This window comes from Triticum dicoccoides, chromosome 6B (assembly GCF_002162155.2).
Source record: "Triticum dicoccoides isolate Atlit2015 ecotype Zavitan chromosome 6B, WEW_v2.0, whole genome shotgun sequence".
NCBI lineage: Eukaryota > Viridiplantae > Streptophyta > Magnoliopsida > Poales > Poaceae > Triticum > Triticum dicoccoides.
Window position 1 is genome coordinate 157,653,125 of NC_041391.1, and position 25,978 is coordinate 157,679,102.

General features: G+C 48.9%; 1 protein-coding gene across 1 annotated transcript; it reads right to left on the reverse strand.

Moving 5' to 3' along the window:
• Nucleotides 1–2,251: 2,251 nt before the first annotated feature.
• Nucleotides 2,252–21,997, reverse strand: LOC119320955 (transcription initiation factor IIF subunit alpha-like). Its single transcript, XM_037594849.1, has 5 exons — nt 21,821–21,997; nt 21,533–21,694; nt 21,052–21,115; nt 2,531–2,622; nt 2,252–2,278 (listed from the first exon to the last, which is right to left on the reverse strand). Exons 1-5 carry the CDS (start codon nt 21,995–21,997, stop codon nt 2,252–2,254), a joined length of 522 nt encoding a protein of 173 aa, XP_037450746.1.
• Between the last annotated feature and the right edge of the window lie 3,981 nt (nt 21,998–25,978).

Here is a 25,978-nt window from a genome sequence, read left to right on the forward strand (position 1 = left end):
TTTCGCAGCGCCGCGAGCTGCGGCGCCTCGGCCGACTTCACGCCCTTCCCCTTGTCGGCTTTCGGAGCCATGGCGGAGGTGGCGGGGGAGATCGACGTCGCGGTGGTGCTACTGGCGATGGGGGGCGGAGCGCTGCTCTCTTTCGACTTTGGAGAAAGGGGGGAGCGGCGAAGATTTTGGAGTAGTAACCGGCGAGATGGGCGACTGCCCCTGTTTCCTCTGCTTATAAAGAGGGAGGGGCGAACGTTACGCTTTTCCGAATAAAGAAACCACCCACGATCTCTCCCACGACGCCGCATTCAACGCGTGCCGTTCGGGGAGGGCGCGGTGGATGCGGAGTAAGAAACGGCACGATCCAGGCCGCTCGTGCCCGTGCCCTGTTTTGGGCCTGGCCCAACAGCGCTCGGCACCGTGTGTGGCCCAGGCCCGGGGGCTGTCGGTGTACTAGAGTAGGGGTACCCTAGTATCCCGAACTTGTGCACGGGCAGTCGTAGCACCCCGCAGCAAGGCTTGCCAGGCGACCGCCAAGATCCTCCGTGACTCCTTAGGAGACAAGACCCCGGCAAGAGGAGCTTGCCGGGAAGCCATTCAAGAACAAAGTATTCGAGCCAAGAAGACAAGGCCCCGACAAGAGGAGCTTGCCGGGAAGGCCAACCAAGGCATCTCAAGAAAGCTTACCACGATGCGCGACGCGTCCCGGCAAGGCTCGGTGAGCGACAAGCTCCTGGGCCCGACAAGACAACGACCGTGGCAAGGCACTTGCCGCGGCAAGCGGCCACTCCACACTCGCGCTCCAGCACATCCGCCAACGTGTCGCCTTGGGGGCCTTTCCAGGCGCGCGTGGCGAGAGGCTGTGCAGCCAGCGGTGCACGGTGGCAAGCAGCGCTGACAAGATAGCCTTCGTGGCGAGCGGTGGCGCCCCTGACAGTCTCTGTTGGCACTGTTTGGGCGACACAGATGGGCATTTAGTGCCTTTGTCCCCTGCCGTCAGAGTTAGGTATGATACACTGTATCTACAGTATAGGTAGTTGTACCTACCGCATCTCTTTTTCCATTTTTGCCCTTTGTCTACGTTGCCACCTGTCGGTGACCCCTTGAGCATATAAAAGGAGGCCCATGCGCAACGTAGAGGGGGTTCGGCTCATTCGAACGCCAGAAACACTCTCACGCTCGGTCTGGTAGCTCTCATCGCTCCCGAGCAAGAACTCAATATACACATACATGCAGCAGTAGGAGTATTATCTCTCCGGAGAGCTCCGAAGCTGGGTAAACTGCTCGTGTGCTTCACCTCGATCTGCTCTTCGCGTGATCTCCGCCCCCCGCCAAACCGAAAGGGGCTCGGTCCGCCAGTCCCATAGGTGTTCGTGAATCAGTTTCCCCGACAATTGGGTTGCAAGTATTTTTTATTTGTGTGCAGGTGCTGTTTACATTGTGTTTCTTGGTTCTCCTTCTGGATTGATAACCTTGGTTTCATAACTAAGGGAAATACTTACCATTGATGTGCTGCATCATTCTCTCCTCTTTGGGGAATTACCAACTCAGATACAAGCAACCAGGAAGAATTTCTGGCGCCATTGCCGGGGAGACTTCATCAACATCTACCAAGTACCCAATCACAAATCTCATCTCCTTGCAATTACTTTATTTGCCATTTACCTCTTGTTTTCATCTCCCCCACTTCTAAGACGTTTTCAGAAAAACACAAAAATATTTGCCTTCTTTTTCGTTTGCCTTTTTATTCGTTTGCTATCGTTGATTGTGTGCCATGTGCCTTCTATTTGCTTTGTATCTTCGCTTGAAAAACAATCTATTGATATGGATCCTCATCCACTTGCTAATCTTTTCAAAAGATCCAATTACGTTGAACCAATTGCTAGTGAGTTGAGTGCACTAGATTATCTTTACGAAGTTTTGCTTGAAATTTGTTGCACCCAGGCTCAAAGAAACCGGAACGCCCCGTATTCCAGCCTAGAGATCGAGGTAAGTCTTCTGGAATATGACACTGCTCAGCATAGAACAAATCAACTCTATTATTACAAAGAATAAGGGATACAAAGGTTCGATGTTACAAAAGATCACATCAGCACGGCAACACTACGCCTGCTAAGAAAGCTCTATGCTAGCAGCGGAATTACTCGTAGGAGCGAAAAACTTCTAGCAGCGGAAAAACGACGAAGGTGGTGAACTCCACTCCGTAGGGATCTGTTTGGGACACGATCTAGCTCGCACGATCGGTAACCTTGACAAGCAATCAATCAATCACAGCATCACCTGTAATCTGGCATAACACACCAGGTCAGTACATTGAATGTACTTGCAAGCTCACAACAACCAAAAGCATCAAGGCAAGACAATAGCACAACATTAGCAGGTTAATTAATTAACAACTACTATGAGGTTAAACAAATAACTGAGCATGATATAAAACTACTAGAATACTGATGAACCATCATCTCAGATCTCAAGAACCATCTCACTCTTGGCTATCCTGCCAAGCAATATATCATCTCGATCACCTCGTGATCAATACATCCACGTGATCACCACTTGACCACATCACAAGCTGAATGATCATCCTCAAGATCATCCCAACAACATGATCGACATCCTGCCAAACTGTTGCTGCTCACAATATCAACATATATAAGTCATTTAAAAGTCATTCCGTCATGTGAGTGTTGATCGAACGGTGTGACCTAGTATGAACTTGTGCCCATGATCGATGACGCGGCTATCTGTAGATTAAACACACACTCTATACAGGTTAGCAAACTGTACCCACACCATGGAACCCATGGCCTCGTACTCCCATTCGGGTGGACCAACGACATTTCGACCAAACAGATCTACTGCCATGACACTCTCCCGGCCACTCCGACCAACTCCCCTTTGGGCTAAGTCATGGGTGGCCCCGATGTCACCTCATAACACCCAACGGCCACCGTCATGGCAAAACGTAAACGGTCCCAAACGGGGACAATGGATCCATACAACTCGAGCACACACGGCTTATATCGGCCTACCTGATCAGGGTAGCGCACACGTATAACCTTCCCTAGTTGGAGGCACCGGCGAGAGGCATAACAATTGACCACATTAGGGTCTTCCCATAAAGGAAAATGTGGTTACACCGGAAAAGCCCGGTTCGGTGGACCTGACCAATGAAATGACAGAATTTATCCCCAAAATATATCTGTGATAACCGATACTCCAATATCATATATCCGCCTGTAATCCAAGTCATAGCAATATCCAACAAATAATCCGGAGAATAATATAGCCATAAACTATTACTCCAAGGGTAGCATAATACTAAGATCAAGATGAATCCAAGTACCATGATACTACTAATCCAATAGCAAGGACAAGATATTAACCTAAGATCCACATGATAACATCATATCCACAAATAATACTCCAAAGCATAATATCAGATACCAGCATGATGAAATTAATATAAGCCACTAATAATCCAATGGCAACATGTCACCCTCATCATCTGCAAAAATATCAGTCCTAGAAATCCAAACAATATCATGGTAGTAGCAAGATCAACACAACTCCAAGAAATGCCATGAACAAATCATACATAGCTAATGCAATATTTTAAATAAGTTTCAATAATTTAAACCATGGCACTGCATTGCAATCATGCAAATGGAGGGTGTGGCTTGCCTAATAGGGGTGGAATCACCGGGAAGAAGTGCGAGAAGCTCGCGGGAAGAATCATGGAAACAGTTCTCTCTCGGAGGGGGTTGATTAAGTGCAAGGGCATAATGGTCATTTTAAGAATGTTGTCACATGGTGAAAATGATTCCATCAGAATGGGCTCGATGATACAAAAAAATAGGCTTTGGAATCACCTCCATCGGAGTTGTGAGCAAAAAGTTGTGGTCGTCCATTCATTAGGCAGAAAAATTAACAGAATATGTGCTTTTGTGCACTTAACCGATGAACGTTTGCAATATAGAGGGTTCGGCCGGCAACTGGAAATGAGAAAGCGCCTTTCATAGAATATGCCTTTAGAGCAATGAAAACGTATTTGGTCTAAAGAAACACTAAAGTACGCTTTCAAACCTGGAAAACACATTTACATAGATACGTGTCCACTTAAATGACGTGGCGGCGGCGGGGTCAACGCCTTGATGCCGATATGTGCGGCCGCGAGGTCCACTGATCAGCTGGCGGGGCGACGCCGTCTTCTACCTCGCTCTTGCCCGCGCTCAACAGAGGGAGGAGCGGGCTCTAGCGACAGTCACTGGCGCCATGGGACGTCATTCGTGGCGCCCGGACTACCGTTGGAATAGGGAAGGAGCGCCGCCTCCATCTAGGCACGATGCGGCTGCCGGGGAACACCGAGTCATGGGGGAGAATGTTAGCTGCATCATACAGGAGCTTAGGCCGCCGAAGAACTCGCGGCAAGAGGCTACCAGAGGCGGACTGGAAGTGCTAGGGTGGCTCTAGGGTGGATGTGCAGGCCTCTGGTGGTGATGGAAGTGAGGGAGGGCCTCGACGTCGAACAAATTTGAGATGGCCGAGGCGGCGGCCATTGGACGGCTCGAGGCATCCTTGAGCTTGCTTAAGTGGATGGGAGTGCTACTAGGAACAAGAGGGAGTGGATGATGAGGAGAGACGCGCTCGGGGTGGCCTTAAAAAGACATGGACGGGAATGCCGAGCTGGACGTCGATGTGGACGCGTGGCCGGAGCCGTGGACGCGTGGGCACCCTCGCGAGCTCGGCGATAAGTGATGGGAGCATAAAAGGGGAGGTTCACATGGGAGAGCCTGGCTAGGGGCACGGGGAGGAAGAGGACGGGGCGGCAACAGAGGCGGTCGGCCATAGTATGCTCGTGGACGTCACTTTGGCTTGGTCCGGCGAGCAGCTAGCAGGGGAAGGGGTACAGAGGAGTGATGTGGAAGAAGGGGGAGGGTGGTCGGCACCAAAGGGTGCACGAGGATCGCCGGAGAGAGGGGCTGGAAGCAAAATGATGTTTCAGACGCGACCACAATGAGTGGAGCGCGTGCATAGGCAGAATCCAATGCAGTCACCACGCGACATGGCACGCAGAGGACGCAATGGGCCGGCAAACCTTATCCGGGGTGTTGTCTCTGCATCATTGGGGCTGTGGAAAGTGAAATAGCGAGAGAAGAGGCTTGTAGCGAAGCGAGGCATCGATGAAAGTTTGTTGTAGCAAACTTGGCTGCAATGCTATGCTCAACAGAGAGGGTCTAGAGGCCAAATATGATGTCTGGGGTGTTTAGGTTAAGAAGAACTATGATCCTGGGGGTTTTGGAGTAAAATGGACCACAGAACAACATGGTTGCTTTGTAATTGCAAAATTGGTCCAGAAACATGATCTAGATGATGCACTCATATAAAGTAGTCACTAGAGCTGAAATTTGGTGAGGCATCATGATTTGGACATAAGAAGATGCTATAACAATCTCATACCAAATGGACATGCCAAAATGGTACTTGCTTCACATACATCCTTTTTGTCCAGAAACTTGCAATAATATTGGTGATAAAATGGCTTAATGAAATAATCCCAAATTTGTTGGAGAGATGTTTTTTGGGTATGAGCATGATCTGGTAATTTTTCAGAATTAATGAAGCAACATAAATTATACTTGCTTCACAACCTGAAAACATTAACATAATCAAAGATTTGAAGCTATGCTCACAGAGGTGATTGGATGGAGCTGATAATTGGAGGAGTGAGATTATATGAGCACATGAAGGAGTGTGAAAAATTTCAACTCATTTGGATAACCCTAGCTAGTACTTCCTTCACAAAGCTTCTATTTGGACAGAAACTTTGAAAAATCACCGAGGAAGATTCACTAGGAAAATGAAGTTGAATTTTGGCATGTGGCAATTATTTGGAGAGGGAAGAATTCCCAAAAAGTTTGGGAGCAAACAAGATAAGATAAATGTCACTTCCTTCACAAAGTGCCACTTTGGACAAAAGTGAAGAAGTAATATTGGAGAAATACTTTTGAACTGGCCAAGGAAAAGTTTGGGCATATTTGAGTAATATATGACATGTCGTGGTTCTAAGCCTGACAGTAGAATAGGGGGTAGGTATGGAGAGGCAAGATCCTAGCTATGGAGTAGTTGTATATGCAAGGGATTTACGAGTTCAGGCCCTTCTCGGAGGAAGTAACAGCCCTACGTCTCGGAGCCCGGAGGCGGCCGACTGGATTATATGCGTATGAGTTACAGGGGTGCGAACCCTTTACACTGAGGAGGGGGTGGCTTATATAGAGTCTGCCAGACCCCTCCGGCCCTCAGTTAGGCGGGGTTTAAATTACATTAAGGCCTGGCGTTACTGGTAACGCCCTACATAAAGTGCTATCATGACCATAAAGACTACTTAATAACAGACCGTTTGGGTGCAGAGTGACTCTTGATCTCCTGGTGGTCGAGTGAGGCTTCATGGTCGAGTGTCTTCGAGTCCGTCGAGTGGAATCCTTCCAGGTCGACTGAAAGGCAGTTTCTTCTAGAGATGTCCTTGGGGAGGGTATCTTGGATAGGTCCATGACCCTACCCTAGGTACATGGCTTCATCATTAGCCCCCAAATGGATCGAGGTTTGAGTGAGGAAGGAGTTGAGAATTCTTCCGACCTATTTTTCGTGCTATGGGTGTGTCTCGTTCTAGATCAATGACTTTTAGTGGTGGCATGAACTTCTTTTTCAGTCGCCTTGATCCATTGTTTGTATCTGTCGAGTGACCTTTATGAGCTTGGAGATTTCCGAGCGATGGATCGGAAGAAATCTGCGGTCTGACAAGTTGCTTTGCTGTTCGCGGATTTAGCGGGATCCGAATTTCGGGAAGCGCGTGAAGCGGAGGAGGCCGTGGTACTCGGATGGGATAAGGCAGGGACGCCTCGATCCTCGCACCACCTTTTTCGCCACGTATCGCGCGCGCGACTGTTGCGGGATTTGACAGGATCGTCCGGGCCTACCAGTCAGCCACTCGGAAGAGACTTCATATAAGGCGCCGGACGGGGTTTTTTCGAACAGTGCGCCCTCATTTTCCCCTCCCTCTTCCTCAGATTCACCTGCTGTGTTTGCCACCGTCCCAGTGCTGTTGCTCTGTGTCTGCTTCGCCAATGACGATGGTGAAGGAGAAGACGACGGCTTTGGAGTGGGCGAAGAAGGCGATGGCGAAGGCGGAGGGGAGGGCGACCAGTCGGGGTGGATCTTCGTCGCGGGCCGGTCTGCCGCAAGGCTGGATCCAGGGAGACTGGATCCGCCCGACCATCAGCCAGAAGGACCTCGACGACCTGGCCAACGAAGGACTGATCCCTCATGGATCAGCGAGGCTTCCGGGGAAGGAGTGGCAGCCGCAGCCTCAGGAGGGTGAGTGCGTCCTCTTAGCCACCCACGTTGACCGCGGGTTTTCTCTACCGCCGAATCCTTTCTTTTGGGGATTTCTGAACTTCTTTGGGGCACAACTCCACCACTTCACACCCAACTCTATCGTCTATCTCGCTGCTTTCGTGTCCTTGTGTGAGAACTTCTTGGGTTGTCGACCACATTGGGGCCTTTTTAAACACATTTTCACCTGTCGCTCTCAGACGGTGAAAAAGGCTAGTCCGAGTGACGAGAAAACCCAAGTAATTCAGATGTGTGGGGGCCTTGGGGTTCAGATGAGGAGAAAAAGTTCCTTTCCAGCCATGATCCTTCCTGAGTCAGTCCGAGGGTGGCAGTCGACCTGGTTCTACTGCCAAGACCAGCCGACGCCAGGGCAGTCGACTGGACTCCCTCCTTTCTCCATGGACCGAGTGAACAAACCGTCCTCTTTGAAGGTGGTCCCGGAGGAGAAGGCTCAGGTTAAGGTGTTGGTAGAGCGTGTAGTCCAGCTCATCCGCGACGGGGTGACTGGCATGGATCTTCTGGAGGTTTTCCTTCGACGGTGCATTCAGCCACTTCAATATCGAGGCCACCCGATGTGGATGTACTCTGGTACCGAAGACACCACTCGGGTCCACCCGGAGGAGGTCGACGATGACACACTGGAGAGGTGGATGACTGCCATCACAGGGAACAAAGATAACCCCCGTGGAGCTAGGAGGATCCCGCCACTCGACCAGTCATACGAACTAGACAAGGTCTGACCACGTATCTCCGAGTGTGATCCTGTTTCCTTCATTCTGTTTTGCTACAATTCGGTCGACTGACTTTTGTCTTGTTTGTTGTCTTCCAGATCACTACCGATATGTATTCGATGCCCAACGGGGCGCAAGAACAGACCGAAGAAGAGGAAGGGAGTGGGGGTGAAAGTCAGGAGGAGTGGGAATCGGATGGCGAGGAGGGTGAAGAAGATGCTGGCTCTGATGAGGAAGAGGAGGAGGAAGAGGAGGAGGAAGTCGAACCTCCCCGTACTGAAAGGCGATCCAAGCTCGTCCATGACCCTGCAGTCGAGCGCGGCAAGGCGGCCGTGCCTGTTGGTCAATCGACCAAACGTCCTCGGACGACCTCTTCGGCGCTGACTGAGAAAGCACCGAAGCAACCCCGAGCGGTGTCATCAAAACCGACGAAGGCCCTGCCGAAGATGAGGATGGTGATTCCCACTATTTCCGGGTAATGGCCTAACTTGTGTTTTACACTCTTGGTCGACTCGTTCGCTGACTGACTGATTTCTGAAATCGCAGCGCTGCTACTTCTGAGACCTCAATAATACATGAAGATCAAGAAATGGAGGATGCTGTCACTTCCAACCTTGGTATGATCTCTGTAGTTTCGCTTTCGGTCGAAGGGATCTTCATTTTTAACTTTGAATCTTTTCTGTAGCTCCACCTAATATCATCATTGATGTCCCTGATGATGACGATGAGGAGCCACTGAGGCAGAGGAGGAACAGGAAGACATCAGCTGGCAAGACTGCTCAGGTTGTATCAGCACCTGAGACGCTGGTTCCAGAAGGGGGCAACGTCACTCGGGCTACCGTATCCTTTGCTGTGCCACTGACGAGTGCTCGTCCTTCGTCGTCCAGTGCTGATCCGCCTTCCCTTTTCTCCACCCACCACGTCCCGGAGGACCAAGAAGGCATTTCTAAAGAAGCTATACGCCAGGCGGGGGTCATGATGGAGCAGGTGAAGGCGATTCGAGATGCCAGCCAAGCGGCTTATGATGCAAGTTCAGCCCTTCAGAGCAATGTCCAGGTTAGTTGATCACCGCCTGTTCTGTTAGGATATCGTACCTGAAAACTTTTCTTTCTGAAGATCTTAGTATTTGTACACCCACTGGGTGTGTCGATTGAATATCTGGATTGGGAGGGGTGGCACGCTGAGTGCACCCACTGGGTGTAGTCCCCGAGACTATGGTGGACTGCTGGCAGTCGACTATAGTCTTTATACCTTGAAGCTTTTCTCTTTACTTTCTCCACTCGATCTGGTCGAATGGAATCATGGAACCAGTGGGGGAACGCTAAGTGCACCCATTGGGTGTAGTCCCCGAGACCGTGGTCGACTGCTGGCAATCGACTATGGTCTGAAGAACATTTTTTTTGAAACTGTGGTTAACTGCTGACAGTTAGCCTTTTTGTCTCTTTTGGTCGACTGGTCGACCCGAGCCGATAGAACCAGTGGGGGCACGCTGAGTGCACCCACTGGGTGTAGTCCCCGAGACTACAGTTGAATATTTTGATTCGGATGTAGTCTTAGAAATACTACGATTTTTCTCTTAGTCACTCGGAAGTGACCTATCTTTGATGTCTGCCGATTGATCTTTCACAGAAATCTTGCGAGCTTGTGGCTCGTTATACTGAGTTGGAGAACAAGCATATCCAGCTCGAACTTGATCTCAAGCTTGTCCAGGAGAACTTCACGAAGGTGAAGGAGGAGGCAAAAGGTATGTTTGGTGAGAACCTTGACGACTGCCCTTAGTTCTTGTCCATTCCTGAGTCTGATCTCACTGTCATTTTGCAGAAAAACTGAAGGATGCTCTGAAGAAGAAGGACCTTGACCTTGCCGAAGCGCAGAAAGTGGCTTTGGACAAGACGAAACTCGCAGAAGAAAAGCTGGCTTTAATTAGCAAACTTGAAGAGGAGAATACCAATCTGAAAGCTGCTCTCGACGCGGCTAACAAGGAGGTCAGTCGACTGAAGAATGACAAGACAACCCTGAGCGACAAGGCTAGCGAACTGGCGGGAAAGAAGAATGATCTAGAGGTTTATCTGGGATGGCTCGCCAAGAAGTTATCCCTCATGCTTGAAGGTAATCCCTTGTATCCGACTGGCTTGTAATTATGGACTTACCACAAAACTGTTGGCTTATCTTTGGGTTCTGTCTACAGAGTTCTGCCAAAACTTTGAGGAAGAGACTGGTCGAGTGGAGACAAGCCTGGATCCCATCAACTCTCCTGTGAAGGATGAAGCCGCCATGAACGTGCTCCGACTGGAGTCTCGTGTTGCTGCTGTGGTCGACTATCTTGCTAGACTGAAGGTTGCAATGTCGCGCATCGACACAACACTCTAGCCGGGGGAAACACTTCAGAATGACCTCGAGACTCTAATGACTTGACTGAATGACGTTCCAAGTCGAGTGCAAGAATGGAAGAAGTCTTCTTCCAGGTGTGGTGCTGATGTTGCTCTATCTCTGGTCCGTGTTCACTGCAAGGACGCGCGAGAGGACAAGTTGGCGTCTCTCAAGGTGGCCAATACCAAGAAGCATGACTTCTGATCTTTCATGGAGACCTTCATTGCTGCTGCCACTCGGATTGCAGATGGAATCGACCTGGACGAGTTTGTCACGCCTTCCAGTCCTCCGCAGGAGGAGTAAAAAACTTCTATGCTTGATGCCTTAAATTTGCCTCAGAATGCCGAGTGATTTTTGTAACCGGTAAACTTTAACAAGCTTGGTGCCTGAGCACTTCTAGATCCGTAGGATGTTATCTGAACTTGGGTTTGCCGTTGAATATGTTTGCATTTGTCTTCAAACGAACATTGTTCTTCGCTCGGAATATATGCTAGTGGTTGTGATGCACTCTTGCAGGTAGGAATGAAGCATAGATTGCAGTCGACTTGTGTCCTTGTGGATCGGGATGGAGTGCACATTGTATTTGTGGCGGAGCTCTGAAGGGGAAGGTAGCAGTCGACTTGCACCTCGACATCCTTGCGGAGCGGAATGAATCTCATACTTAGGCTAGCACTGGGCTGCAGCTAAGCCCCCGAGTGAGAGGTTTGCTATCCACTCGGTAGGATTTTCATAAACTTAGGCTAGCAATGGGCTGCAGCTAAACCCTCGAGTGGGAGGTTTGCTCTCCACTCGGTAGGATTTTCAAAAACTTAGGCGAGCAGTGGGCTGCAGCTAAGCCCCCGAGTGGGAGGTTTGCTCTCCACTTGGTAGGATCTTCAAAAACTTAGGCGAGCACTAGGCTGCAGCTAAGCCCCCGAGTGGGAGGTTTGCTCTCCACTCGGTAGGATTTTCAAAAACATAGGCGAGCACTGAGCTGCAGCTAAGCCCCCGAGTGGGAGGTTTGCTCTCCACTCGGTAGGATTTTTGTTATGTACCTCCGAAGGAGAAGGCGGCAGTCGACCTGCACCTCGTTCTCCTTGCGGAGCGCACATTGTATTTGTGGCGTAGCTCGGAAGGAGAAGGTAGCAGTCGACCTGCACCTCGTCCTCCTTGCGGACCGCACATTGTATTTGTACTTACACGAGCACTGGGCTGTAGCTAAGCCCACGAGTGGGGGGCTGGCTCACCGCTCGGCAGGATTTTGTTAAACTTAGGCGAGTACTTGGACTGCAGCTAAGCCCCCGAGTGGGAGGCTGGCTCACCACTCGGCAGGATTTTGTTAAACTTAGGCGAGTCCTTGGACTGCAGCTAAGCCCCCGAGTAGGAGGCTGGCTCACCACTCGGCAGGATTTTGTTAAACTTAGGCGAGTACTTGGACTGCAGCTAAGCCCCCGAGTGGGAGGCTGGCTCACCACTCGGCAGGATTTTGTTAAACTTAGGCGAGTACTTGGACTGCAGCTAAGCCCCCGAGTGGGAGGCTGGCTCACCACTCGGTAGGATTTGAAAGTACTTAGGCAAAACAGATTCGCAGCTAAGCCCCCGAGTGGGAGACTGGCTCACCACTCGGCAATGATTTTTTTTTACAAACTTAGGCGAAACGGATTCGCAGCTAAGCCACCCACTGGGGGACTGCTCATGTAAACAAAAGTAACAACAATCACTGGGAAAATTGTCTTTGATAAATAAACTACAGAAGTACTTTTATTACATCTCATCCGAGTGAATACTTAAGTATAAAAGGGGCGGAGCAGCTCCGCGTTCCAAGCTCGGGGCTCGTCAATCTGGTGATCGACATTGTAAAGACGGTACGCCCCATTGTGGAGAACTTTGGTGACGATGAAGGGACCTTCCCAAGTAGGAGCAAGCTTGTGTGGCTTCTGCTGATCCACTCGGAGAACCAAATCTCCCTCTTGGAAGGCTCGACTCTTCACGTTTTTGGCATGGAAGCGACGTAAGTCCTGCTGATAAATGGTCGATCGGATCATGGCCATCTCTCTTTCTTCTTCTAGAAGATCGACTGCGTCCTGTCGGGCTTGCTCTGCTTCATCTTCAGTGTCGAGTTCGACTCGGGGTGCGTTGTGAAGCAGGTCACTCGGCAAGACTGCTTCAGCTCCGTAGACCAAGAAGAACGGAGTTCTCCCAGTCGACCGATTAGGTGTGGTCCTTAATCCCCAAAGTACTGACGGAAGTTCGTCGATCGATGCAATAGCCGCGTGCTTGAGATCACGCATCAGTCGGGGTTTCAGCCCTTTGAGAATTAAACCATTTGCTCGTTCTGCCTGTCCATTCAACTGGGAGTGAGCGACTGAAGCATAGTCGACTCGTGTGCCCTGAGATGTGCAAAAGGCTCTAAATTCCTCAGAATTGAAGTTTGACCCATTATCAATGATGATGCTATGTGGAACTCTATATCTGAATATCAATTCCCTGATGAAGCTGACAGCAGTGCCGGCATCAAGATTCTTGATGGGTTTAGCTTCAATCCACTTAGTGAACTTGTCGAGTGCCACCAGCACATGGGTGAAGCCGCTTCTGCCTGTTCTCAGTGGTCCAACCATATCCAATCCCCATATAATGAAAGGCCAGATGAGTGGAATGGTCTTCAAGGCTGAGGCGGGCTTGTGTGACATATTGGAGTAAAATTGACATCCTTCACACTTGTCGACTATCTCCTTTGCCATTTCATTTGCTCTTGGCTAGTAAAATCCCGCTCGGTATGCTTTAGCCACAATGGTCCGAGAGGACGCATGATGGCCACAGGTCCCCTAGTGGATATCGTCAAGGATTATCCGACCTTCTTCTAGCGTTATACATTTCTGATCGACTCCAGTCGCACTTTCTCTATGCAACTGTCCCTTTATCATGGTAGAGGCTTTGGATCGGCGGACGATCTGTCGAGCCTCTTCTTCATTCTCTGGGAGCTCTTTCCTTAAGATATACGCGACGTACGGCTCTGTCCAGTCGGGAGTGATGACCAACGCTTCCATGATCAGGTCGACCACCGCTGGAACTTCAACTTCAATCGGATCTGTGAAACTTCTTGGCTGCGGAGCTTCTTCGGTAAAAGGATCATCCTGAACTGATGGAGTATGGATATGTTCCAAAAACACATTACTGGGAATGGCTTCTCTCTTGGAACCTATTTTTGCCAAATCATCAGCCGCTTGATTCTTCAGTCGGGGTATATGATGGAGCTCTAACCCTTCAAATTTCTTCTCAAGCTTTCTTACTGCATTGCAGTAACCAGTCATGGCTGGGCTTCTGACGTCCCACTCCTTCATCACCTGATTGACCACCAAATCTGAGTCGCCGTAAACCATAAGGCGACAGACGCCGAGTGAAATGGCCATGCGCAACCCATACAAAAGTGCTTCGTATTCTGCTTCATTGTTGGAGGAATCAAAGTGGATCTGGAGCACATATCTGAGCTTATCTCCTCGGGGGGAAACCAACACCACCCCAGCACCGGAACCATTCAACATCTTAGAACCGTCAAAGAACATGGTCCAGTGCTCCGAGTGAACTTGAGTCGGTAACTGTTGTTCAATCCACTCGGCGATGAAATCTGCTACAGCTTGGGACTTGATGGCTTTCTTTGCCTCAAACTTGATATCAAGGGGAAGGAGTTCAATCGCCCATTTTGCCACTCGACCAGTTGCATCTCTGTTGTGCAAAATCTCTGACAATGGGGCGTCGCTGACGACTGTAATGCAATGATCAGAGAAATAATGAGCAACCTTCTTCGTGGTCATGTAAATCCCATATACAAGCTTCTGATAACGAGGTTATCTTTGCTTCGATGGGGTCAACACTTCGGAAAGATAATAGACTGGGCGCTAAACTTTGAAGGCTTTCCCTTCTTCTTCCCGCTCGACCGTAAGTACTGTATTGACGACTTGTCCTATGGCTGCAATGTAAAGCAACAAAGGCTCTTTGCTGATTGGAGCAGCAAGCACTGGCTGGGTGGAGAGCAGAGCTTTTAGCTCTCCAAACGCTGCATCGGCTTTTGGAGTCCACTCGAACTTGTCTGACTTCTTCATCAGTCGGTAAAGAGGCAATGCCTTTTCACCGAGGCGAGAGATGAATCGACTTAACGCGGCCAAGCATCCAGTAAGCTTCTGGACATCGTGCACATGCACGGGGCGTTTCATTCGGAGAATAGTGCCAACTTTTTCTGGGTTGGCGTCGATTCCTCGTTCACAAACGAGAAAACCGAGTAACTTTCCGCCAGGAACTTTGAATGTGCACTTTGATGGATTAAGCTTGATATCATACCTCCTGAGATTGGCAAATGTTTCAGCGATGTCAGTCAATAGGTCGGAACCCTTCCGTGATTTGACCACAATATCATCCATGTATGCTTCCATGTTCCGACTGATTTGAGTGAGTAAACACTTCTGAATCATCCTCATGAACGTGGCTCCAGCATTCTTGAGGCCGAATGGCATGGTGACATAGCAGAAGCACCCGAATGGAGTGATGAAAGCTGTTTTGATCTTGTCGGGTCCATACAGACGGATCTGATGGTAACCAGAATAAGCATCTAAAAAAGACAAGCGCTCACATCCCGCAGTCGAGTCGACTATTTGGTAGATGCGGGGAAGAGGAAAATGATCTCTCGGGCAGGCACGATTTATATGTTTGAAATCAATGCACATGTGAAGTGACTTCTCCTTCTTGGGGACCATGACGACATTGGCGAGCCACTCGGAGTGGTAAATTTCTCGGATAAACTCTGCTGCCAGGAGCCGAGCCACCTCCTCGCCAATGGCCTTTCTCTTCTGGACGGCGGACCATTGAAGATGTACTTTGACAGGTTTCACCTTTGAGTCGACTCGTAGACGATGCTCAGTGATGTAGGGTGGAACCCTATGGGGAGATCTTTCATGAATTGGAGGGGGAATCCCCAAGAACAAGATGAACAAAAGAGGGAAAACAAGAGGAACACTCAAGAACAAGTCAAATCACACATCCACTAGACAATCAAACACACAAGATCCACAAGGTACATGAACAATCAAAGGGACATAAGATACATGGTAGAGTTAATCCCAAATCCTACGAAGGAGATGAGGGCTTGATGATCTAGATAGATCCTTCCCTCAAGGGGGTCTTCATCCACTAGGGATCTTCTCCAATGGAGGCCTTGAACTCCAATGGAGTGGAATCCCACAAGGGGAGGTACATGAGCTAAGCTCTAGTGTTTAGATCTAATCTTAGCTAAGTCTAAATGGAGGAGATGAAGGAGTATATATAGTCCTAGGCAAAGAGAGGGATAAGTGGGGGCAAAATGGTAAAACAAGGGCAAAGCCCGCAACATCACACAGGGGGCCCCATGTGCACGGGGTAAGTGGAGCCCGTGCGCACGGGGTATCCAGGGACCGGACGCAAGGGCCCGTGCGCACGGGGTCCGGAGGCCCGTGGGCACGGTACACGCAACATCACACAGGGGGCCCCATGTGCACGGGGTAAGTGGAGCCCGTGCGCACGGGGTATCCAGGGACCGGACGCAAGGGCCCGTGCGCACGGGGTCCGTGAGGCCCGTGGACACGGGGGTCCCGTGGGCACAGTACACGCCCGTGCACACGGGGTCTTCAGGACCGCCAGCCTGGGAGGCCCGTGGGCACGGGGTCGGAGGGGCCCGTGCGCACGGGGTAGCCTGGGAGCTGCTGCCTTCTTCTTGGCACTTCCTTCTCCGCTTCCAGGCTTCCCTCTTGGATGGTGTAGATGTTCTCTTCGGCATGAACTCGTCCTCGCTATGTTTGAAGCTCCGACAATACCTATGAATGCACACGGAAGGAATGTCAAGTAGTATACCATCCTCAAAGGGGTCAAGTGAACACGTGTAAAGGAGATGATTCACCTTTATGTATGTGAAGTAGATGTGACACGTGTCACTTGCCAAACGAACTCTTGACATGGTTATGACCATAGGATGCTCCGCATCATCCCCTCCCCCTTGGGAAAGATCCGACCTCGGATCGAAATCCAAATCACCATGGGAAAGAGATGATGGCGTCGTGTAGAAGTGGACGATCACCAAGCATTCGTCATGTTGTAGTTCCAAATGGGCACTCTCCAATGTTGCACCGTCTTGTAATTCCTTCAAAAGGAGCAAAGATAACAAGCACTTGGAAAAACGAATGTGGTTGTCGTAAGAGCAAAACCAAGCATTCAAGAGGTGATTCACCCAACAAGTGTTGTCATCAAGGATAGCATATGGTTTGACAAAGAAGTGTGTCATGGCAATTGAGCATATAAATTGAGCACAATCAAGTACATCATGGGAACAAGCATGCAAATGGGGGTTTAAGATGCAAATATATGTGATAAGTGAACAAGCATCTACCTCAAGGTTATAGCAAGCATGCATAAAGTGCTCAATGAACGGTCTATGGTAGGCATAAGAATCATTCACGACACCAAATATAGTGAAATGTCTAAACACATGGGGCAAGTGCAAGACAATCCAAGCATAACGTGCATAGGGTGTAGTGAAGATATCGTGGCACTCAACATAATGAAAAGAGAAATTGTTCAACATGTGTGAGGTAATCAAGTCAAGCATGTGATAAGCAAAGGGACATGGCATATGTGAAGAACTAGATGCAACACACAAGGTATATATATCATGTGGCATGGCAATGTGGTAATGATAGGTCGAAGCAAGATCGCTAGCATGTGTGCAAGGTGTCATGGAGCAAGCAACACATGAAGTATGATCCACAATATGCATGCTCATGGTTTGGGTGTTCACGAGATAGAAGGATATCACCTCGAAAGCATGTCCTTGTGCGTTCTTCACAATGTCGAAGTGGTAGGAAATGTGGTGTAGAAGCGAGTCATGGTCGAATGTATGAGGCTCGCTCTCAAGAGCTCGAATGGTCAACTCGCATGAAGTGGAAGTCGACACGAAGTCCAAGTATCCTACACATGCACACAACAAAACAAAGAGCGTATGTGCATGGTAGATAAACACATCATCCATCATGATGGTTCTCTTCTCTTGCACATAACCATTAGAAGCACAAGTGCATGAATAATATGATGCAACAATGGCGATATTCAAGGCACTAGGTATATGGTGCAAAGAGGTAAGACAAGCATGCTTCACAAGGAATATGTCAAAATCTCCAAACATATGTGAGAGTGCTATGGGGGCAATCTTATGTGCAAGACTATAAGCATTGTTGCACTCAATACATGGCAAGTCATCTAGCATGATAGATGCAACATATGGAGATATGTGACAAGAAGCAATAACAATCATGTGCAAAGCATGTAGGTGGTTGTCATCAACCGCATGAAATGAGCAAGTATAAGTCATTGGTGATGCAGCATAAGCAAGTACATCAATCAAGTCGTGCAAACTAGTGGAGCGAAGATGCAACACACTAGAGTAAATCATGGCAATCATGTCATGTGAGCAAATAGTGGATATAGGCAATGCACATGACATATCGCAAGCACGAACACAAAGCAAGATCATAGTATCATCATAGGAATGGGTCATAGATGGAATATGGTAATAACAAGCAATATCTCCACCAAGCTTGCAAATACACATACAAGTACGAGTACCAATCATCATGTGTAATGCAAAGCATGGGTCACAAATGCATGACAAAGGCATAGGAATGAGCATATCATGCAAAGTGAACATGGCAATATGGGCATAAAGGAAGAAGTGATATATAACCCATAACCATGTGAGGGCAATGTAGAAGAGATGTGAAAAGTCTTTGCGCGAAGGGAGCTGTGGGAAAGACAATCCATGTGATCCCAAGTCATCATTGCTCTCTAGAGCTCGTTTTGTCAACTCATGGGATTGTGAGGTTGACAAGTATTCATGGGTACCTAAACAAAAGAGACACAAACGAAAGAAATTGTGTGTGTGGTAAATGTACACATCATCCATCATGATGTGTATGTGCACGTGTGAGTTAGCACAAGATAAGAAATGCTCAAAGAAATTTGAGGCATGGTATATGAACATGTCATCCGTCAAGCAATGATAGTTATTGTGTTCAACATGATTAGGATGCAATTTATAGCAAGTGTGAGGCACAACAATAGCATTTTTATTCATGGGGAGCATATGGTGCACACAAGTATTGGGATCATGCAATGGATGGGATGGATCAAAATCTCATAAAATGTATGAGGAAACTATGGGGGTCTCCTCATGAGCAATATCGGAAACAACATATGGAGAAAATAGACAACATCCAAAACAATGCATATCCGAAGCTAGGTGGTCATGGCATGGCATATGAGATAAATGATGCAAAGGGAGCATATCAATATCATCACAAGAGAAACAAATGCCAATAACCATGGGCTTGTCATCTATGCCATAAGTGCAAATTGGGTTTATTTTAATGGCATATGCATAGTCACTATGAAGAGATTGCAAATAAGACATATGGTTGATCTCATGCCTAGCATATGACAAGTCAAGCGGATTAGCAAACATGATGTGACCTAAAGAATTGTCACAAGAAATCCTATGTAACATGGCATCACAACTAGGCAATTCAACATGCTCATCATCGTAGTCATCATAAAGTTGTAAGTCATGACATGAGGAAGTCGCACTAGCATGAAGCATGGGAATAGGTGGATCAACATCATGCAAGCAATCAATGTCAAGAATGTCCACTAGTGGGACAATAGCATCACCTTCACCTATGTTACCTTTGTCGTTCCACTCAAGTGGTGTAGGTGAGGTGGGGAAGACCAAATCGTGTTCATCTTCATCGTGATGGAACCATGTGGGGGGGTGCATCATAGTCCACCATGGCCATCGTCATGTCCAAAGGGAGGACAAAGTCGTCGAGGATTGGCGCGTCATCATATATGGGACCTAGCACCAAATGAGAAGACACAATAGAGGTAGAGGTTAAGTTGTTAGAAACCGAAATGGCCTCATATGCCTCATCAACTATCTCACTCTCTCTATCTGGCGGTGGCTCACTCACTCCCTCAAGGTAGGTGCACTCAATGTCGCATATGGTGGAGGCACTCAAATCACTCAAGTGGTGGTGGTGGTGGCTCTCCTCACATGGGAATTGGGGCAGCTCATCATATATGGTTCTAGTGGTGAAGTCACTCTCACTCTCAATATGGTGGCAAAAGTTACTCAAGTCATCATACGTCACCGTGGTCGAAGGGAGATTCCCATGCTCAACCATCTCGTAGTCATCGCCGTGGATGAAGGCCGAAGATGGCACATCATCACTCTCGTCATGGATGAAGGCCGAAGATGGCACATCATCACTCTCGTCATGAATGAAGGCCGAAGATGGCACATCATAACTCTCGTCGTCTTGTAGCGTGGTTGTTGTGAAGTGAGCTCGGGGTCGAGTAGACTTGGCCTTCTTGAGTTCTTGCTCCGCCTTGAGAGCACCAAAGTAGTTGTCGTCAAGGGACTTGTCGTTCTTGAGAAAGATAGTCTTGGAGATGTCGTTGTTCAATCCCATCATGAAGTAGAACTTCATCCAAATGGGGCCGTCCACGCCGGCATGTCGCAAGGCTTCCTTCATGTTCTTGAAGTACTCGTCGAGGGACTTGGATCCTTGTATGGTGTTCTCCAATTGACGTTGAAGATGTTCCGTGTAGGTTGGAGGCACAAACTCTCGCCACATCACTTTCTTCGTCTTGGACCAACTCATCTCGTAGCTCTTAGAAGGTGTGTGAAGCCACCATGTCGAGGCGTAGTCGTGGAAGTTTCTTGTGGCGCACATCACTTGATTTTCGGAAGGGACTCGATGTAGCTTGAGGTAGTCGTCCATCAAACACTCCCACTCGAGGTACTCCTTGGGTTCGTGAGTCCCATAGAAAGGAATTACATGGTCGATATCGAGGTCGTAGTAGCTCGTGGATGCAAAAGATGGTAAATGGAAAAAATTTGATGGAGTCAAATGGTGGTAAAACCAAGATGAGCACCTCGGGCACGTCGCTAGCTTTTCAACGAGCGAAAGAACACCCAAATCGGAGTTCAGATGTGAAAGTTACGGCCAAAACGGTGAAGTCCGGGCGGCTGCTGTAGGGGGGCCGTGCGCACGGGGTCCAGGGCCCATGGACACGGGGTCCCGTGCACACTGTACACGTACCGAGGACACGGGGTCTCCAAGGACTTCACGGGGGCCCGTGGGCACGGGCTTGGGAGCCCGTGGGCACGGGGTAGGCGGAAATTTCACGATTTTCTTGTCAAATTCGAAGGGGGAAAGAAAAATTGGGGTATGGGGACGAAAGAGGGGGTAGATCTACTTGCTATACATCAGATCCACGGATCAAAATCAACAAAAACTCACAAAAACTTCAAATCACAAAAAAAATTGGTATGGCTCTTCTTGTGGGGATTTTCGAAATTGGGCAAGAACAAGCAAAATTAGGCTAGAAAACAAAGAGGGGGGCTCCAATTTCGTGAGAAATCATGGCTCATGATACCAAGATGATGTAGGGTGGAACCCTATGGGGAGATCTTTCACGAATTGGAGGGGGAATCCCCAAGAACAAGATTGACTTTGGTACTGATGTTCACCTGTATCATCTTCCAATATCCATGGTTTTCTGTTGTAGTACTTCTCCTGTTTTGTCAAATTAACATATGTGCCACACGGTCAACAGAATTACAGGAAAACCATCATCCGCATCAAAGCTACGAACAGGATTAAAGGAATGAGTTACTGCATAATGGAGTACTAGCATGTACATTTGCCATCAGATGAACAAAACAAACTCCCCTTGTGCAATAAGGGTATCCAATAGCACGCTAGCTACACATGTATGATCAGTTGGTCACACATGTATGCCTAAATGAATAACTACAGTGATATTGGTGAGGTTTGTTCACAAGAGGCCGCACTGCACGAATTAACACAGCTTCCTTGTTGTTGCATCTTGAATTATTAGCACACCAAAAAGGCTGTAAATCGTGACACCATATTATCAGGATAAATCATACTGGAAACCAAGGATGATCATCCGTGACGAGGAACCAGTACCCGCATATCGGCAGTAAGCTGGCGGCCTTGCGTCAGGCCATCCTTACGAAGAGACCACTTGTTCCCCGCACCCTTCATCTTCGAGAAGGGCGGCACGCCGGTGTTGAATTGGGCTATGGAAAGGGCCTTTCCCGCGGTGGTATCCACCCGAACATTGTACTCCTGCGTGGCCGTTGGAACAAACAAAACTGTCAGGGACAACAGAGCCGAAAACTGCCAAGCGCGGCGGCGGCGGCCGCGGCAATGGCATTGATCGCGGAATCGAAAACCTAGGGCCGTCGCGGGTACCCGGATGACGTTGGTGATGTGGGCGGCGCAGACGTTGCAGCGCGCGCGCGAGCGCGCCATGGTGGCGGCGCAGGAGTTGCAGAGGATGGCGTGGCGGCAGGCGGTGCTGTAGAGCTCGGACGCCTTGCCGCAGGCGTCGCACGCCGCCTTCAGCACCAGGTCGGCGGCGCCCCCCATTGCCGCTGCTCGCTGCGTAGGGTTGCTGGGTTTGGGTCGGTTCGGAGGGAAGGAGGAGGCGTGTCGGCTTGAAAGAGGTTTGAGAGCAGGGCAAGGCCGCGGGGAGGAAGGGTTTCCAGAGGAGAGGCTCTCCGAGTTGAACTCGTTCCAGGCTCCCCGAGAGTCGTCTGTGGTCCGTCCGGTTTGAGTTTGGGCTTCGTTTGTGTCCGTCCGATGAGAGAGTTTGCGCGGGGTGTGGGCGTGCTGCGAACCCATTTTGCATGCGCGCCGGCCCTGTCAGCCCGCGGCGCACACGCGGGCCCTGCCAGGCACGACGATGGAGTTGCAGACCGTAGCCCGGTAGTCTGTAGCGGACACACGCACTCACAAAAAAGAAAAGGATCAATGTACCCCCAAAAAATCAAGGGCGCCCGCGTGTCGCACCGTGAGCGTCCGATCTGCACGCGCACAGCCGTCAGATCCGTCCCCTGTCCTTCCCTTCGCCAACCTCCCGCACATGAAAAAAGGCGAGGAAAAGAGCGCCGCCTCGCCCGCGCTGAAGGCCCCGCCTGATCTCCTCGTCTTCCCGTTGCAGCACCGTCACGTGCGCCGCCACGCTGCCGGCTCGCCGTCTCTCACCGCGCGCTGTCGGGATTGCAGAGCTACCTAGGAAGATTCAAGATTCTGTCATTTGTAGATCTTCATCGGCTGGTTCCAACAACTGGCATCATGGTTGCAGCACCTCCCGCCGCCGCCGACGTCGGCTTCCACCACCGTATTTCAGCACAAAAAGCTCAACGAATAGGATAGGGGATTTCCCTAGTGGTAGCAAAAACCAAAAACTATTCCGGCAAAAAATATCACAGTTCGAGCAAAAAATGCACTGCAGCCGATGCCCGCAAACAAAAAATCTCGCTGGTTCCAGCTCTGCTTCGGCTGGTTGTAACAAAAACGATTGTTGGTTGCAGCAAAACGCATGGCAGCCGCTGTCTATCACCACCCCAGCACAATTCCTAGCCTATGCAGCAAAATCAAATACTATTTCCAGCAAAGGAACAGATACCCAATAGGATATGGGATCCTTGGGAGGAACTTTTGGTAATGGCCTTGATCCTCTATGCTATTTTTTATGTGTTCTTAGTTCTATTGAATTTTTTTCATTCTTTTAAACAAGAATCTAATAAACTAGAATTGAAATCAAAAGTGCTTCCAGCCAAAATTTTGATGTACCAAAAGATCATGTATATGCAGCAAAATCAAATGTTGGATACAACAAAAATCAAAAGTGCTTCCAGCCAAAAAATTGGATGTAGCAAAAAATCCTGCCTATGCAACAAAATCAAAGGTTGGTTCCAGCAAAGATCCAAAATGCTTCCAGCCAAAATTTTGATGTAGCAAACTATCATGGGCGGCGCCACCAGTGTGCTCAATTTACAGCACAATCGAAAGCTAGTTCGAGCAAAAAATAGAAGTGGTTCCAATAAAAACAAATGCAGTAAAAAATTATGGCAAACAGTGCCGTCGTGGACCACCATCAACCTCGCCGGTTGGCCTGTTGCATCTCGCTGGCCTCCTTCTCTACCATCCCCACGGTCGCCGCTCGCCCCCGGCTCCCATAGTAGTACCCCTGTGCCCCTCCCTTCAGACCAGTGCGATTTCTAGCCACCAGATCCGCGAATTTTGTTGCATTGGCGATCAGCAGAGGAACGGGATTACACGAGTAGAAGAGGATGTGTTCGTGGAGATGGGGGAAGATGAGTGGTGGAGCTCACTGGGGGAAGAAGATAAGGCATGGAGGCAGGTGGTGCTTAGGGCCCACTGTGGAAAAGGGAAAAAGGAAAGAGGTGCGGCTGTGCGAGCGAGCGGCGCGATCGGCCCAAGTTTCGGCCGACACGCTGAGTACAAGCGTTTTCCAAAAATCAATGTGGATGGAATCTTCCCTCGAGATAAAGTACTGGAGCGGCTGTTGCTTTTGTAGGGACAACATTGGTGTGTACATTGGTGCTTCCGGCTATTATTGTTGACAATAATATCTGACCATTCATGCCCGGAAGCCCTCGCTTGCCATGGAGTGGCTCTAGCACAGGATCTCAATCTCAGTAACATTGTCATTGCTTCTGACTGTTTGGAAAATTTGAGGAACATAGCCTCGCAAAGCACTCTACTTCTTTAGGTATAGGCCGCCATGTTTGGGTATGGACTCCTTATGATCCTATCACTGTACTTGTAAACATTATTCTCTCTGATTAATAAATAGCGCGTGTTAATTTCCATTAAAGAAAACTCGCACATGTGTCGTGGTTATTATGGCTGCACTACTGAGGGCGATTATGGTAGTGCCTAAGTTTTCTTGCTAGATTTATTTTGTGATGACGCATGCTATTCATCAGCCGAAAGACAATTGGATCGGATCAACCACCTCCCGAGCTGTTGCATGGCACACGCGACAACCGTCCTCATCTCTGCCACGTCAGCCGCTCACTTTGCCCAACCGTTTGCAACATGGCTTGTGTTCCACTCGTTTTCTGCCTTTGCAACGTGGCTTATGTTGCGGTCCAGGTCGTTTGCAACATGGCCCATGTTGCAACCCCAACAATCCCATTTGCATGTTGTCACCATTATAACATGGACAATTTTGCGCCCACTGCAACATAGACGACATTGGGGTCATCGTAACATGGACGACGTTATGGTCGCTATTGTAGTAGCGTCGAGGTTGTCGTAACACCACAGTTGTCATTGCAACATAGCTGACATAACACAAGCACCATCATGGACAACCACCGCCCTGCACACACCCATCTCCGCTCTTTGCATCAGCGCCTGGGAAAGATGCGCGGAGGGTTTAGCGGCAGCGACCAGGGAGTGCTCCATGTGCGGCTTGCTATAGGAGAAAGTGGCCGCCCATGACAGGAAAGAGAAATGAAGGAGATGGATGTGAGGGAAAAGGGGATCATGTGGCCTACTATGGTAGCACACTAGTGCCACATAACCATCTGTTGGCCTATTGCCGTAGTGTCGGATGACCTTGCAACAAGCTAGATTATGTGGAAAAACATAGAGGCAGAGGAAGGGTGTGGTTGGGAGAAAACGATGAAGTTTTCTAGAGATAAGGTGGGCATGTGGCTAGTAGGGGGAGTGGCGAACGAGTGTGGGGGCTCATGGATCAAGCACAATTCAATGGTTGCGTGAGGGGCGTAATTTGTGCGTGATCGGTTGGTTGCCTATGAGGGGTTCCCTTCTTTAATTAGTCAACCGAGGGACTGAGGCACATACACTATCTGTATTACCATTCAAACGAGAAATGTAGATATTGATGGGGGAGGAGCACTAGCGCTCAGATGTAGGTACGCCACAGATTGGAAGGCAAATTTCAAGTTTGGATACTTGGCCATACCAATTAGTAAGATTATAACGAAACTCGACACGATTGCATCACTTCTTAAATTGTTGTAGCATAAAACATGTGCATTGCAGATGTTCCAGATTTTTCATAAGATTTAAGCCATAACACATGGAGTATATTAGGTAGAGGGCACTCCACTAAGGACATTTAGACTACTTGGACACCAATGGGGATCCAAAACCAATCTCAAATAAGCTAAGCATGCAAGAAACATAAGAGGAGGAGTTGACGATGTTGACACGAGCATCGCATCGAGGGCAGTGAGCATTTGTGTAGAGGGACATGTAGACACAAGCTGCACTTGGTCTCAAGTGATCATGAAGAAGGAGCCATATGAAGATCTTGACCTTATTGGGCACACATGGCCTCCAAATTAGCAAGGTTAATAGGTACTCTCCCTTGATGGATTATTAACACTAGGAACAATTTATTCAGAAGCATGATCCATCATTGAGGTGGCGCTCAACATTTGCAGTTAGTTGAAAACCCTACAACAATTAACAAAAAGACATAAAGATTGGTAGTGATTGTCTGTGTTGGTAGCCGACTACGCCAACATGTATCCACATCTTTGTCAAGATTTTGGGAGACTAAAA

Coding starts and splice junctions, on each gene's coding strand:
- LOC119320955 (XM_037594849.1), bottom strand. CDS start 21,997: ATGGGGGGCGCCGCCGACCTGGTGCTGAAGGCGGCGTGCGACGCCTGC. Junction 21,116..21,532: donor AGCTTACTGCCGATATGCGG/GTACTGGTTCCT, acceptor TTGACAAAACAG/GAGAAGTACTACAACAGAAA. Junction 2,279..2,530: donor CAAGTGGTGATCACGTGGAT/GTATTGATCACG, acceptor GTGTTATGCCAG/ATTACAGGTGATGCTGTGAT.